General features: G+C 32.0%; 1 protein-coding gene across 2 annotated transcripts; it reads left to right on the top strand.

Moving 5' to 3' along the window:
- Positions 1-1,848: 1,848 nt before the first annotated feature.
- LOC120217944 (retinoblastoma-related protein-like) lies at positions 1,849-12,390 on the top strand. Of its 2 annotated transcripts, none has more exons than XM_039214969.1 (19): positions 1,849-2,285; positions 2,579-2,684; positions 2,775-2,879; positions 2,969-3,111; positions 3,199-3,295; positions 3,395-3,441; positions 4,703-4,901; positions 5,114-5,180; positions 5,335-5,514; positions 5,600-5,793; positions 5,892-6,762; positions 6,959-7,109; positions 7,198-7,270; positions 7,497-7,673; positions 7,760-7,879; positions 7,956-8,100; positions 8,217-8,329; positions 11,712-11,827; positions 11,930-12,390. In XM_039214969.1, the coding sequence occupies exons 2-19, from the start codon at positions 2,595-2,597 to the stop codon at positions 12,075-12,077; spliced, it is 3,036 nt and encodes a 1,011-aa protein (XP_039070900.1). In that variant the 5' UTR covers positions 1,849-2,285; positions 2,579-2,594; the 3' UTR covers positions 12,078-12,390. The 2 variants fall into 2 exon arrangements, with proteins under 2 accessions (XP_039070900.1, XP_039070899.1); XM_039214968.1 differs by having other exon boundaries at positions 1,850-2,285; positions 11,927-12,389.
- The last annotated feature ends 2,219 nt before the right edge of the window (positions 12,391-14,609 follow it).

Here is a 14,609-nt window from a genome sequence, read left to right as displayed (position 1 = left end):
TGGAGTGATTATGTTATGTTTGTTAACAATGTGGGATAAAAGCAAAATAGAGTTTTTCTACTTTTTTTCTCATGTATTAATATTTTTACTTAATCCATTGAGTTATAGTTTTTTTACTATTTAAATATGAATTAGAGTTTATATTTAAAATTAAATATTTTTGATATGTTAAAATATTTAAATATTAATTTTTTAGTTATGAGTTAAATTTTGTTAAGAAATATTTTGATGAGAATATTTGAATTAAAATATTTTTTATAAGTCATCATCAAATTCAGTTTGTTGGGGAATTTTTGATAAAATTCGGAGTTGTTGATTTTTACATCGGTCGATGAACTAAACCCATTTAATTAATAATATTTATTTGCTCTTTATTTTTTTCATATTGATTTGCGCACTATAATCCTTTCTCCGTTGTTATGAATAACTTTGGTAGTAAGCCTTAGGCAAAGAAAAAGATTAACTTTGTTTTTGGTTTTGGTACTAGTTAAATGTGAGAATTTCACTTTGTATACGATCATTGTTAATCAATTATTCTTGAATCTGTAGATGCTAATGTTAAGACTCATAGAGATTAAAAATCAGTTGACATATTTGCAAATGGAAATGGAGTATATGGATTGATTTCTTTAAATGCATCTGATGTAAATACCAATAACTCTAAATTATATCAAATTTTTCCCAACAAACTAAATTTGATGATGCTTTATAAAAAAAATTATAAAAATATATGTTTAATTATTTTTTAAAATTTTAATTCTAATATTCTCATCAAAATATATCTTAACAAAATTTAACTCATAATTAACAGATAAATATTTAAAGGTTTTAACATATTAAAAATATTTTATTTTAAATATAAACTCTAACTTAATGGAATAAGTAAAAATATTAAAGACTACATGAAAAAAAAGTAAAATAACTCTATTTTGCTTTTATCTCATATTGTTAGCAAACATAGCATAATCACTATACTATGCCTATATAAACTAACATAATTAGAGTCTTTAACTCATGGAACTAATATGTATACAATTATATTGTTGATCTTTATAGTTTTATTTTTTTAAATATAATTTATTGATATTTAGAAAATGTGTCCTGTAATGTCTTGTCACCTTAGTGAAGGTGTTTCCGGAATGCACTTTCTTGCCACATGTGCAAGGTGTGTTACCCAAAATATGCCTTATTTCCTTGATTTTAGAAAATGTGTTAATTTAGACAATATTATAAAAAGAGTATTAAATTGGTAATATTTTATTTATTTAGATTTTTGAGTAAAATTGCAGGATATTGATGCCTGTCTAAACCGCATAACTATCTATTTGGTGAATTATATATTATTTTTTTATTTTGGTCACTTACCAATAATTTTCTAAAAATTATATTTAATGTTATATTTTTATTCTATTTTGATCACCTATCGTTAAAAATTAATAATGAAATTAATATGTAATTATAAGATAATATCACGTCAGTATTAAAAATATAAAAAAATAATACATCAATATTATCATTATTTTTTAATAATAAATAAATAAAACAGAACCAAAACATAAGTTATCTATAATTTTTTAAAAAAAAAAATAATTAAGGGTAATAGTATAAGGCTTTAGCAGCTTGTAGCGTTGAGACTCTATGAGGACGCACTTATACAAGTAACGATTCATACCACACAAAACGATACACTTTCGGGGGGAAAAACAAAACACCCTCGTTTTCAGTGGACCCTACACCCACACACGAGTCCCCACTGACTCTTTGACGTTCCTATTGCCGAGACTCATAAAACGGCTCGGCGCAACTCACCAACTCATCGTAACGGCGGAAACGCAAACCCTTTACCAAAGCTGGAATCTTCGTCACGGCGAGACGTTGAACAATTTTGGCGGTAAAATCCAGTGACAGCATCATGACGTGTCAAATTGTAATTGGATGGAGATGAATGTCATGTTCATGGTGCATGTCTATCATGATGCTATGTTGGTTAATTTTCCCGCGCTAAATAGGAAAGATCCTTCACTCCTAGGGTTTTCCACTAAAAGAGGCCCAAAGTTAACAGAGAGAGAGAGAGAGAATAGAAGAAAATTTTAGGGCTCTTTGTTCTTCACTAAAAATTAGTAAAAAGAAGAAATTAATATCTTTGCTTTCTAACTGGTTTCTCTTCTTCTCGATTTGTTTAAAACGCTGTGTTTTGGGTGGTAGATTAGAAGCTAGGGTTTCGCTTCACTGGATCTGTTACATCTGTAGATCCAGGATCCCAACCAATTTCAAGCCTTCATTTTGTAAGTTTTCATTTTGCTATGTTTTAGTTTTTTTTAATGGCATTCTTGGAGATAAATTCGCCATTTCCAGAGGTGTAAATGATTTTTTCTTCTTTTATTTTCCTTGTATGGTAGCTAAATATTTTGAAATACATTTTTATTTTGCAGTGGAGGTTTAAGTTGTTATTATGTATTTGTTTTATTTTTCTCAAAAAGAAAATTTTAAAGTCAATTTATGTGTATTTTCTTTTGATAGTTTGTAACTTTAATAGCTAGCTTAATCTTGAATATGCTGATTATAAGTTTATTGTTAGAACTTTTTGGAAATTGATGAACTCGGAAGGCATGAAGCCTTCAGTAACAACTTCTGGTAGCACGGATGACGATGCCATTGAAACTAGGTTCACTGCTTTTTGCAAGGTAGTGATACGTTCTTTTCAGTAGTATTATTTCAAATGTTTTTTTCTTTTATGTGTGTGTTTTTTAGTGTTATGTTTTCATGATTTCCAGAATGGATTATCTCTGGAAGAGAAAGCTTGCTCAAATGCCATGAAGCTATTCAAAGAAACAAAACACCTTTTATCCTCAAATGTTTCAGCAATTGGGAGTGGGACGGTGGTTTTTTTTAACTTCCTTGTATATGGAAATTTACTAAAGATAATTACTTTTAGATGAACTAACTTTGTTGCATTATTCTGGATTAGCTGGAAGAAGCAGAGCGATTTTGGTTTTCATTTGTTTTATATTCGTTTAAGCGACTGAGCGAAAAGATTGGAGAAAATAAACAACATGAGTCTGATGAAAGTGGGTTTTCGTTATGCCATATATTGAGAGCTACAAAGCTGAAGTATGATGCTGTTAATTTTGTGTTTAAGGGTAGCATTTCTGATCGGCAACTGTTTCAGTGACAATAAGCTTTTCTTATGTTTTCCAGCATTGTGGATTTTTTTAAAGAGTTGCCTCAGTTTGTGGTGAAAGCTGGTCCTGTTTTAAGTAACATGTATGGTGAAGATTGGGAGAGTAAACTCGAGGTACTGAAAGAATATGTTTTAACTTCTTTTCTTTTATATTTATTTATTTTGTCAAAGTTGCTTCTATTAACTATCTGCTTATGGTACTCTATCAATTAGGCTAAGGAGATGCAGGCCAACTTTGTGCACTTGAGCCTTATAAGCAAGTAGGTGCCCTTCTTTTATAACCTATTCTAGGTTATAAGATGGTATGTCTGAATAGCTTTGTGATGGAATTAGCATTTATCTTTTTATATTAATAGAACCAGGCTTTACTAATTCGATGGGTTACTTTTAAATTCATGAAATCACACTAGTGAAAAGCTATATTTATGTTTTACAAGGGTTCAGATTTGCAGTATACTTGCTTATGTTGACTTGAACCTTGTCTGCAGTGCTGGCTAATAGGGGGAGCACCCAGAGTGATTGCTCAGGGCCCCCATTTTTTATAGAGCCCTAATTTTTTTCAATTCTACTTTTTACTTTTATAATTGAGGCCTCTAATTTTTGTAATCCTACATTTTATCTATATAATTGAGCCCTTTCTCCATCCCTATTATTAATTCATTTAAATTTGAATTAAATCTAGATATTTTTTTTTTTTTTTCAAATTGCATTCTTCAATTTATCAAATATTCTTTAACTCTTAAACTTCTCCAATCTCAATCTAACGGTAAAATAATATACTATTCTTTACCCTTTTTTTATTTATTGTTCAAAATCAGGATCAATATCACATCCAAATTCATTTTTTTATTTATTCTCTTAGTTGTATTTAAGGTGTTTTTTAACAAAACAATAAAAATAATGTTTTATAAAATTTAATCATTTTTCTATGATTTATTAATATAGTATTAAATTAATTGTCTAAAGTAATAATATAATTTTGTTCTATAAGGGTCTATTTTTGAATCTCTCAGGGTCCCGAAAATATCCGAGACGGCTCTGCTTGTCTGAAATATACTAGAGCAGGCCTAGATTACGGTGCTTTTATCAAGTGTTTATCCCCCACAAAGAAAAAGAGAAAAACCCGGGGAGGGGGGAGGGGTTGTACTGTGCAAGATGTGCATGTAAAATATGTTGGAAAAAAATACGATAATGATATAATATATACATACATGCACATATCCTATTTATTTACAGTAGCTGGTCACGTGGCCTTGTTTTTGGCATTGATTGTAATCTTTTCCTAATGGATAACATAATTAAATTTAAGATAGTGATATAAATATGACATTTTCTTTTAGACAGATTGCAGAATTATATTTCAAATGATATTTTACTCAGAATTTGTACTGTGCATTTGATAGTTTTTAAATGCTTTCCTTTGGGCAACTGTATCCTCAAAACCTTATTTTTTTTGGTTTGTATAATTTTCAATTTGTAAAGTAAATAACATCTGCATCTTGCTATTTAATGGTATAAAAGGTCATTCAAGCGTGCATTTTGGGAACTCTTCTTGGCAAGTGATGCAAATGTTGACAAGCAGCAAAATGCTAACAGTTCGCCAGATTATTTATCAGATTGCCACCGTTTTGGGTGGTTACTTTTTTTGGCACTCCGTGTGCACGCATTCAGCCGTTTTAAAGACCTAGTGACCTGTGCAAATGGTTTTGTTTCTATACTGGTCAGTTATGCTTTTCTGTTGCTTTCTTACTAGCTGATTGTATGAAGGCAGACTTGGTTTTACTAAGGAATAACATGTCCCTTTTCCCCCCAAATGAAACATGTTCTTATTATATTAGTACAGATAATGGGTTAATTTAATAATTATCAAACAGAATGTAATCATTGAAAGTTACGTTTAAATGTTTTCTTACAATTTTTTATTTTTAACAGGTTATTTTGATTATACATGTTCCCATTCGCTTCAGGAACTTCAAGATCAGTGACACTCCACGTTTTGGTAGTTTTCTGCTCTTTTATAGAAGTCAAATTTTTAGATGTCTTTGATAAAGAGAATGCATCATGATTCTTCTTCACTGTCCTTTTTCTTTATTTTCTATTCCTGGTGGGGATAAAATTTTGGCATTCCTCGTTGGCTTCATCTAATCATTCAGTTAAGAAAGGAGACAAAGGTATCGACCTACTTGCGTCACTTTGCAACATGTATGATGCTTCAGAAGATGATTTGAGGAAAACAATGGAGATGGCCAATAAGTTAATAGAAGATATATTGAGAAAAAAGCCATGTCCAGCAGCTGAGTGTAAAATGGAAACACTGGAAAATATTGATACTGGTTCGTCATTCATGTCATGAATACAATTTTGACAGCATGCTTTCATCGGTTTTGCTTTTAATTTATGTGATCTTCTTTGATGCAGATGGCTTGATCTATTTTGAAGGTTTAATGGAAGAACAATCTCTTTCATCCTGTTTGAATATTTTAGAAAAAGATTATGATGATGCAATTTGTAATAAAGGTGATCTGGATGAAAGGGTGTTTGTAAATGAAGAAGATAGTTTACTTGGTTTAGGGAGCTTGTCTGGAGGGGCTATGAATGTTACTGGTATCAAGGTCTGTTTCAAAATTGAGGAAGTGTATTCTTCCCTTTGGTTTTTGTGCTTTACATAGCAGTTCCTTTATCTAAGAAAGTTGTTTATTCTGTTGAGTAGAGGAAACTTGATTCAATGGCCTCACCATCAAAGTCAATCTCAAGCCCGCTGTCTCCTCAACGGCCTCCTGCAACTCATGTGAATGGTGTCCTTGGGTCGCCGAGTGCGAAGATGGCAGCTACCCCCGTCAGCACTGCAATGACAACTGCAAAATGGCTTCGTTCTGTTATTTGTCCTCTTCCTTCAAAACCTTCAGCAGAGTTGCAGTGTTTTTTATCATCTTGTGATAAAGATGTTACCAATGATGTGATATGTAGGGCACATATAATATTGGAGGCAATATTCCCTAGAAATCATGAACGTAGTGCAACTGGAAGCCTTCAAAGTGTAAACCTGATGGATAATATATGGATGGAACAACGAAGACTAGAAGCACTAAAGTTATACTATAGGGTTTTGGAAGCTATGTGTACTGCAGAGGTGCAAATATTACATGCAGTTAACTTGACCTCTTTATTAACTAATGAGAGGTTTCATAGATGTATGCTTGCTTGTTCTGCTGAACTAGTGCTAGCGACACATAAGACTGCCACAATGTTGTTCCCTACGGTACTGGAAAGGACTGGTATTACAGCCTTTGATCTGAGCAAGGTGATAGAGAGTTTCATTAGACACGAGGAGTCTCTGCCAAGAGAATTGAGGCGGCATCTAAATTCTCTGGAAGAGAGGCTTTTGGAGAGCATGGTGTGGAGTAAAGGCTCTTCAATGTACAATTCTTTGATAGTTGCAAGACCTTCCCTGTCTGCTGAAATAAATCGTCTTGGCCTATTGGCAGAGCCAATGCCATTGTTGGATGCAATTGCCATGCATGTAAACTCTTCTGGAGGTACACCTCCAGTGTCCACTTTGCAGAAGCATGAAACATCAACAGGTAATGTTGGTAGCTCAATCTTAGGTGTGCAACATTTTGAGCTTTATTTTAATACTTTCTGACTGGTATGTGAATTTTCTTGTTTAATGTAGTAACTTATGTTATAAGATTTGATTACGGTTTTTTCTCAATGTTAAATTATATTCTATCATGCACTTAGTTTTCATAGTCGTACTATTTATTTATTTGTTTTCAGGTCAAAATGGGGATGTCAGGTCTCCCATGAGACCATGTGCAGAGTTTAGAAGCGTTTTGATTGAACGGAATGCTTTTACATCACCAGTGAAGGATCGTCTATTAGCATTAAGCAACCTTAAGAAGGCTCCTTTGCAATCTGCATTTGCGAGGTATTTTTTGTTGTAAGTTATAGGAAGTAGAAACCTGAACTAACTGCACTGGCTTAACTGAATTTTCTCTTGGGGTATTTGTTTGTAGTCCAACACGTCCTAACCCAGGCGGCGGAGGAGAAACATGTGCAGAAATAGGAATAAATATATTTTTTAGCAAGGTATCAAAATACAAGATAAAGTAGACTTTCTTTCATAGCTATGGTGTGCCTTACATACTCTTATTTATACTAGTTCAAACCTACTAACACTTGATTGTAAAATTTAAATATCCATGATATGCTCTCTCGTGGCAAATTGCCCACAAGTACTGACTATTGAATTTGATTTAGATTCTGTGATTATCATCTACTCTGTCTGATGTATTGCCTGCCTTTCACTGCCTAGATTAATAAGCTGGCTGCCATCAGGATTAATGGTATGGTTGAGAGACTACAATTGTCTCAACAGATTAGGGAGAGTTTATATCATCTTTTTCAGCAAATACTTATCCAGCGGACTTCTCTGTTCTTTAACCGTCATATTGACCAGATCATCCTTTGTTGTTTCTATGTAGTTGCAAAGGTCTGCTCCTCTTATGATATCTTTTTAACACACTGTTAAATTTATCTGCAGTGCTTCCTCTTACTTTCTGAATGAATAACCTGCAGATTTCTCAGTTGCGCTTGACTTTCAAAGAAATCATTTGCAACTATAGGAAGCAACCACAATGTAAACCTCAAGTTTTCCAAAGTGTATTTATTAACAGGTCATCTGCACGACCATCAGGGGTATGGTTTCTCATCCCTAGTTTCTTTGTCCCTGCTTTTCCAGGAGATTTTAACTGTTTTAATTATCTGTAAACAGAGAACCGGGCAGGATAATATTGATATCATTGCATTCTACAATGAAATATTCATTCCTGCTGTAAAGCCTTTGCTGGGAGAACTTGGTTCTGCTGGAACAACTACAAGAACAAGCCGAGTTGCTGAAGCCAACAATAGTAACGATGGTAAATGTTTCATTTATTTCCATTATTATATTCCAGAGTTTCGGTGTTATATTCTATACTTGCTGCTTGTGCAGGCCATTCTAATTTTGCTTGTTCTATCTTTATTCCCTAATTAGGTCCATGCCCTGGATCTCCTAAGGTTTCTCCTTTTCCAAATCTCCCTGATATGTCCCCAAAGAAAGTATCTGCAACCCACAATGTATATGTGTCTCCATTGCGGACATCCAAGGTACTAAAATCCAGTTTTTCTCCTCTTCATTGAGTTACTAATTTTCCATTTTATAGAAAAACGGACTTGCACGTTTAAGATTTGACCAGCCTCCTGGGGCAAGTTGGGAAAAAATATTTTATTGCTTAGAACCATTGCCGCACAAGCAATTATTTACCATGTCTAATGATGCAGCACTCTTAAAAAGGCCAATAAAAATATCCTTTAATTTCCAGTATTAAGTTCCATGAATCTGGTATGATGCAGAGGAAAGTCAAATCAGCCAAGAATATTGAAAAAAGATAATAAACCTGATTGAATTAGGGATAAAGAAAAGAGTTCTGGGATTTTCCAGGAACCAGATTTATCAAAATTCTCAATGATAATAATATTCCCTTAAATTTTCTAGTATATTATTTACAATAGACCTCTCACTAATAGTAAAATAGTTGTTTTAGAACTCTTACTAAGAGTCCTATGCTAAACACTTTAAGTATTTAAAAGAACAGAAAAGATAAATTTAAAAAACTAAACTTAAAAGGAAAATAATTAAAATAATCTTGGATACTCCTGCATCATTCTCTCCGGGTTGAAAAAACTCAATTCCGACGATTGAACTTTAGCTACCTCACTTTCAAAAAAAAACTTTAGCTACCTCAGCCATAATCGGTAACATACATAATATCATCTATGTTTGTGTAACATTTAGTATTCCCATAGAAGTTGATCATTTTAATCTTGACAAGGAGCTTAGAAGTATCATCCCAGCCTATGAGGATAACAATAATAGCTCTCTTAGTTAGGGGTGAGTAAAACTCGACTCGACTCGAATTGACTTCGAGTTGTAATTTCATAAACTTGACTTGACTCGAAAAAATTTCAAGTTCAAATTGAGTTATAAGATACAACTCGAATAACTCAAAATTTTTAATAATTAGTGGATTGATTTTCAAGTTTTAGTTGAGTCACTCAACTCTGTATGATATATGTATATCACATATTAAAAACTATGAGGGAATATATATATGTATTGTATATAGTTATAAAAAATCATTTAAATTATAATTAAATAATATCATAATATTATAAATATTTACAATTAAATTTAAACAAAAACTCAACTCGACTCGAAAAAATTTCAAGTCAAATTCGAGTTATAAAATAGGACTAGTTAACTTTAATAATTCGATTTTTTTACTCGATTCAACTCAATCGAATGCTCACCTCTACTATTAGCCTCATAGCAACGGATATATTTAATTGCAGCTGGATGCCAAGGAAGACAATCATGCAAAATTATTAACGAAAAGTCATCTTTCATGAATTTCAACCACTAGCCAATGGCTTTCTCTAACAGTGCTGGCTAATAGGGGGAGCATCCTGAGCGATTGCTCAGGGCCCTATTTTTTTTATAAAGCGCTTAATATTTTCAATTCTACTTTTTTACTTTTATAATTGAGGCCTCTAATTTTTGTAGTCCTGCATTTTATCTATATAATTGAGCCCTTTCTCCATCCCTATTATTAATTTATTTAAATTTGAATTAAATCTAATCATATTTTTCTTTTCTTTTTTTAAATTGTATTCTTCAGTTTATCAAATATTCTATAACTCTTAATCTTCTCCAATCTAAATCTAACAGTAAAATAATATATTATTTTTTACTTTTTTTATTTTATTGTTCAAAAGCAAGATCCATATCTTATCCAAATTCATTTTTTTATTTTCTTAGTTGTATTTAAGGTGTTTTTTTAACAAAAACAATAAAAATAATGTTTGATAAAATTTAATCATTTTTCTATGATTTGTTAATATAGTATTAAATTAATTGTCTAAAGTAATAATATACTTTTGTTTTATAAGGGTCTATTTTTGAATTTGGTTCAGGGTCTCGAAAATACCCGACGGCTCTGTTCTCTAGAACCCAGTAGAACTTGATTTTCAGCAACAGCTTTCGGGAACTCAACTTTCATGTTGGTTGTACTTTTTCTCCAAAAGTTTCCATCGCCGTCAAACTGTAACTCACCTTCAAGTATTCCTGCCTTCTCTTAAGTTCTACACTAAATTTTCCCTCAGTAGAATATGTTTCAGTTGTAAAAATGGAGTCTCTTTTTATTCCAAAACCATCATCCGACAATGAGTCATTTGAGATATCAAGAAGATCTCGCCTCCAATCCTTCCACTCTTCTAAAGTTTTGGGTTTCATCGCTGTATGAACAACCAAAGACTCCTTGATTCTGATACATATCAAATTCTTCACTTTCCTCAGGATATTTATCATAGATCGGTTCTAACATATCATAATCTTGCTCTTCCATGTGCATCTTCCCATCTAAATCAGCAACTTGTACATTGATTCCATCCTCCTTTGATGCAAGGGCATGAACCAATTGCTCCTCCAATCCACCTCGTACCACAAGTATTCCTTGTACATCCTCATCTGAATCATAGGAGTGTCCTATCTTATCAATATCAGATTCATTAGTAAGACTACTGGTAGGTCAAATTGGTTGTGTACACCTTCTGAAATCTCCGTTTGGGTTTCCACATGTACCTGTCGTTGCCGCAGTCCTTCATTCTTGTCTCATCTCTGCCATCTCCATTTGTTGCCTTGATTTCCTCTTATACGACGTCTAGTGTTTCCTATCTTAAGCAATTCTTGATATGAACCCTAGGATGTAAAAGGCTTTGATTATCAATTTGATGGAGAGTAAAGTCAAAACGACAAATAAAATTGAAAAAAAGATGATAAACCTAATTGAATTAGTGATGAAAAATGGTTCTGGGATTTTCCATCAGCCAGCTTTATTAAAGATCTCAATGATCCGCTAAACCTTCTGTTATATTATTTTTAATAACTCACTAATAGTAGAATAGTTGTATTAGAACTCTTACCAAGATTCCTATGCTAATCACATAATTATTTGAAAGAACACTAAAGATTAAAAGAAAAAAACTAATGTAAAAACCGATAATAAGAAAACTAATCCTAAAAACAAAATAATTAAAATAATCTTGGATTCTCCTGCATCGTGGTAGAAAAAGATGAATAACAACGGGTTGTATTTTTTGATTGTCTGAACTAGGTACTAAAGAAAATTCTTTGTTCTATTTTTAGCCTTTTGTATTATCCCAATCCTACGTTTATGGTTGAGTGTGATATGATAATGTTTCTTAAATGTGTATATTTTTCATGTTTTCCATGTATTTGGAATGCCTTTGAAGGGTATATCGTCATAAACACGTTCAAATATAAGTGTATGACTAGATATACATCAGGCTGGTGTCGAATGTGGGTACTTAAAGAAAAACAAGGAGTCGGAGTAACTTAGTTAAATATGTGGTTATGTAGAAAAGAAGTGTGTTCTTTTTTTATTAAATTAGATCTTATTTTCATTTACAGATGGATGCTCTTATCTCTCATAGCTCAAGAAGCTACTATGCTTGTGTCGGAGAGAGTACTCGTGCTTTTCAGAGCCCTTCGAAGGACCTAACTGCCATCAACAATCACTTGAACGGGTATTCTTCTCTTATGCCCTTGGGTAGTATAACTTTTACTTTTAAACATCGAAATTCTTACGTAACTAATGATGGTGACGTTTGCTTTGTTGCTTTTAGTAGCCGGAAGATCAGAGGGGCACTCAACTTCGACGACATTGATGTCGGCTTGGTTAGTGATTCCATGGTTGCAAATAGCCTTTACCTGCAGAACGGGAGCTGCACATCCTCATCTGGTGCACCTTTAAAATCTGAGCAACCGGAATCTTAGCTCAACGCAGGTATTCCTTGTAAATTCCGCCCTTCTTCCGTGTCCTTCATAGATTCTACGTGTGTACGTTCGTTACCGGGGGTACGTATGAGCGGTGAGTTGGTGTTGAATAGCCGCCACCTCCCGCTTTGTGTTTACGAATGTTTGCTAGCAGTACTTTTAAGCTTGGCCTAACAAATTGAATAAAGTTTGTCTGTTTGTAGCCAAATAATACACGTTTGATGACCATTTATTGGAATTACAATGCTCTTTACTTTTAAGGGGTAATTCTGTTGGGGTATATTTTAGTTAGGGTGTAAATGAACCGAGTTTGAACAAATAAAGTTATGTTTGTGTTCATTTGTTTAGTTTTAAAGGTGTTATTATTCGATTCGTGTTTGTTTATTTATTTTTGAAGGTGTTCGTGTTTGTTCGTTTAGCGTTCATGAACGTGTTCGTTTAACGTTTGTGAACATGCTTGCTTAACGTTCGCGCCCATTCATTTAGCGTTCGCGAACATGTTCGTTTAACGTTTGTGAACATGTTCGTTTAATGTTCGCGAACATATTCATTTAGCGTTCTTGAATATAAACGAATTAATGAGTGTATAAACGAGTTGATAAACGAACTTATAAATGAGTTTATTCTTGAATATAAAAGAATTGAATACACATTAAATGAACATGTAAATTAATTACGCTTGTTCATTTAGCTTAATACAAGAACATAAATAAATGTTATACGAAAGATTCAATAATTCATCGAATGTTTTGTTTATTTATACTCATAATTTTAGGAGATGTCTCAGAAGTCAACTTGTTTAGTGTGTTTGATTTGATGTTGAAGAATTTTTTCCGTTAATGTGTTCACAACTTCAATTGAATATCATATAAAGTCCTACCCAAATTGAATTTCATAAATTAATCGTGTTTAGGGTGCCAAAAAATCTATCTTCTAACTATGATGGGTCATTATTAGATGTCTTTACGATTCAGGTAACTTATTGAGCGTATTGAAGATGGTACATGTGCAACTGGTGTGCCGAAGTGGATATAACAAGTCCTAAAATTTCAAATTTAATATATATTAAATTAATTTTTAAATTATGGTTAAAATTCAATCAAATAAATAAACTCAAATTTCCAACATTATTAAAAAAATAAACAACTCAAATGACTACGTAACTATAACGATAACATTGATATGACCACCGTATTTTTAGTTTTGGCAATATAATCACATTAGTTTCAATGTTTTCACCTATCGTTACAAAATAAATGACATATCTGATGTGGACTTCTGACTCATCGTAGTCAATAACTATTACATCATCTACGTCATTTGTTTATAACAGTAGATGATTATATTAAAACAACTTAAATATTTATGTGATCACATTGCGAAAATTGAAAGTATAATAGTCAAATCAACATTAACTCTAGTAAAGGGTCATTTGAATAGTTTATCATAAGGGGTCGTTTGGTTCAGGGTATATGAGATTACCAAGGGGAATGGACTGTCATCCTCCCGTTTGGTTCGCAAATATTCCCAGCCCCCGGTAATCCTTTATTCCCAACAGTGGTATTTTGGGGGTATATTATCGGGAATGTGATTCCCCCTTCCCTTAGGTATTGTTACATTACCGGTATTTTGGACTAAAATGTCCTTAATCTTTTTTCCAAAAATATCCTTATTCTCTCTTTGAATAAAAAAAATCTACGAAGGTTAAATTACAAATTTATCCTTAAACTATTTTAGATTTACAAAAAAAATCATAATTATAATTTTATATGAAGTTTAAGAATTAAAATAAAATTGTACCCTTTCATTAAACCTATTTATCTTTTTAATTTTGTAAAAAAAATTATATAAATTTTATAAATTTAAAATTTTTAAAGAAAATATATAAATTAATTATAGTAGAATTTAACTTGTTAAAAAATAAATATATAATAAGGATAATTTGGTAAAATATATATTCTAATAATATTTTATTCATTTAACCAAACACTGTAATATTACATTACTGCTAAATGATCCAAACACAAAAATATAATATTTTATATAATCTTAATCTCATCAATAATCTTATATTCCGTGAAGTATTTGCTGCTAATTGATAAGAACAATGATATAGCCGAAGTTCTAGAAAAGGGAAAAAGAATATATGGGAAATTATAATAGAAATGGAAGATAAACAATGCCGACACAGAAGCCGTATTAAAAATACAATAGAATAAAACAAAATTAATAAGCTTAGCCGTACCAATGAAATTTAACCACACAAACATATTTTTCCATTAATTTCCAACCAAAAGTCCAAGTTTTCAGAGTCCCAAAAGTCTGCGCACATGTTTCTATCCATTCCCGGTTACGATGAACCCAACATAAACAAATAAGATTAAAATATTAAAATTATAATCTCATCCAATGATCTCGATAGTTAAAAAAATATTATTTTTTTCGAGATCTTAGATTCAATAAGTTATATCAATAGGGTGTGTACATATTACTAATGATTAAAAAAAATTATGAATATATTCTATCTTATCA

This window comes from Hibiscus syriacus, unplaced genomic scaffold, assembly GCF_006381635.1.
Source record: "Hibiscus syriacus cultivar Baekdansim isolate YM2019G1 unplaced genomic scaffold, ASM638163v2 tig00110194_pilon, whole genome shotgun sequence".
Classification (NCBI taxonomy): Eukaryota; Viridiplantae; Streptophyta; class Magnoliopsida; order Malvales; family Malvaceae; genus Hibiscus; species Hibiscus syriacus.
The sequence above is the reverse complement of the archived record's forward strand: the minus strand, read 5'-3'. Positions and strand labels throughout refer to the sequence as shown.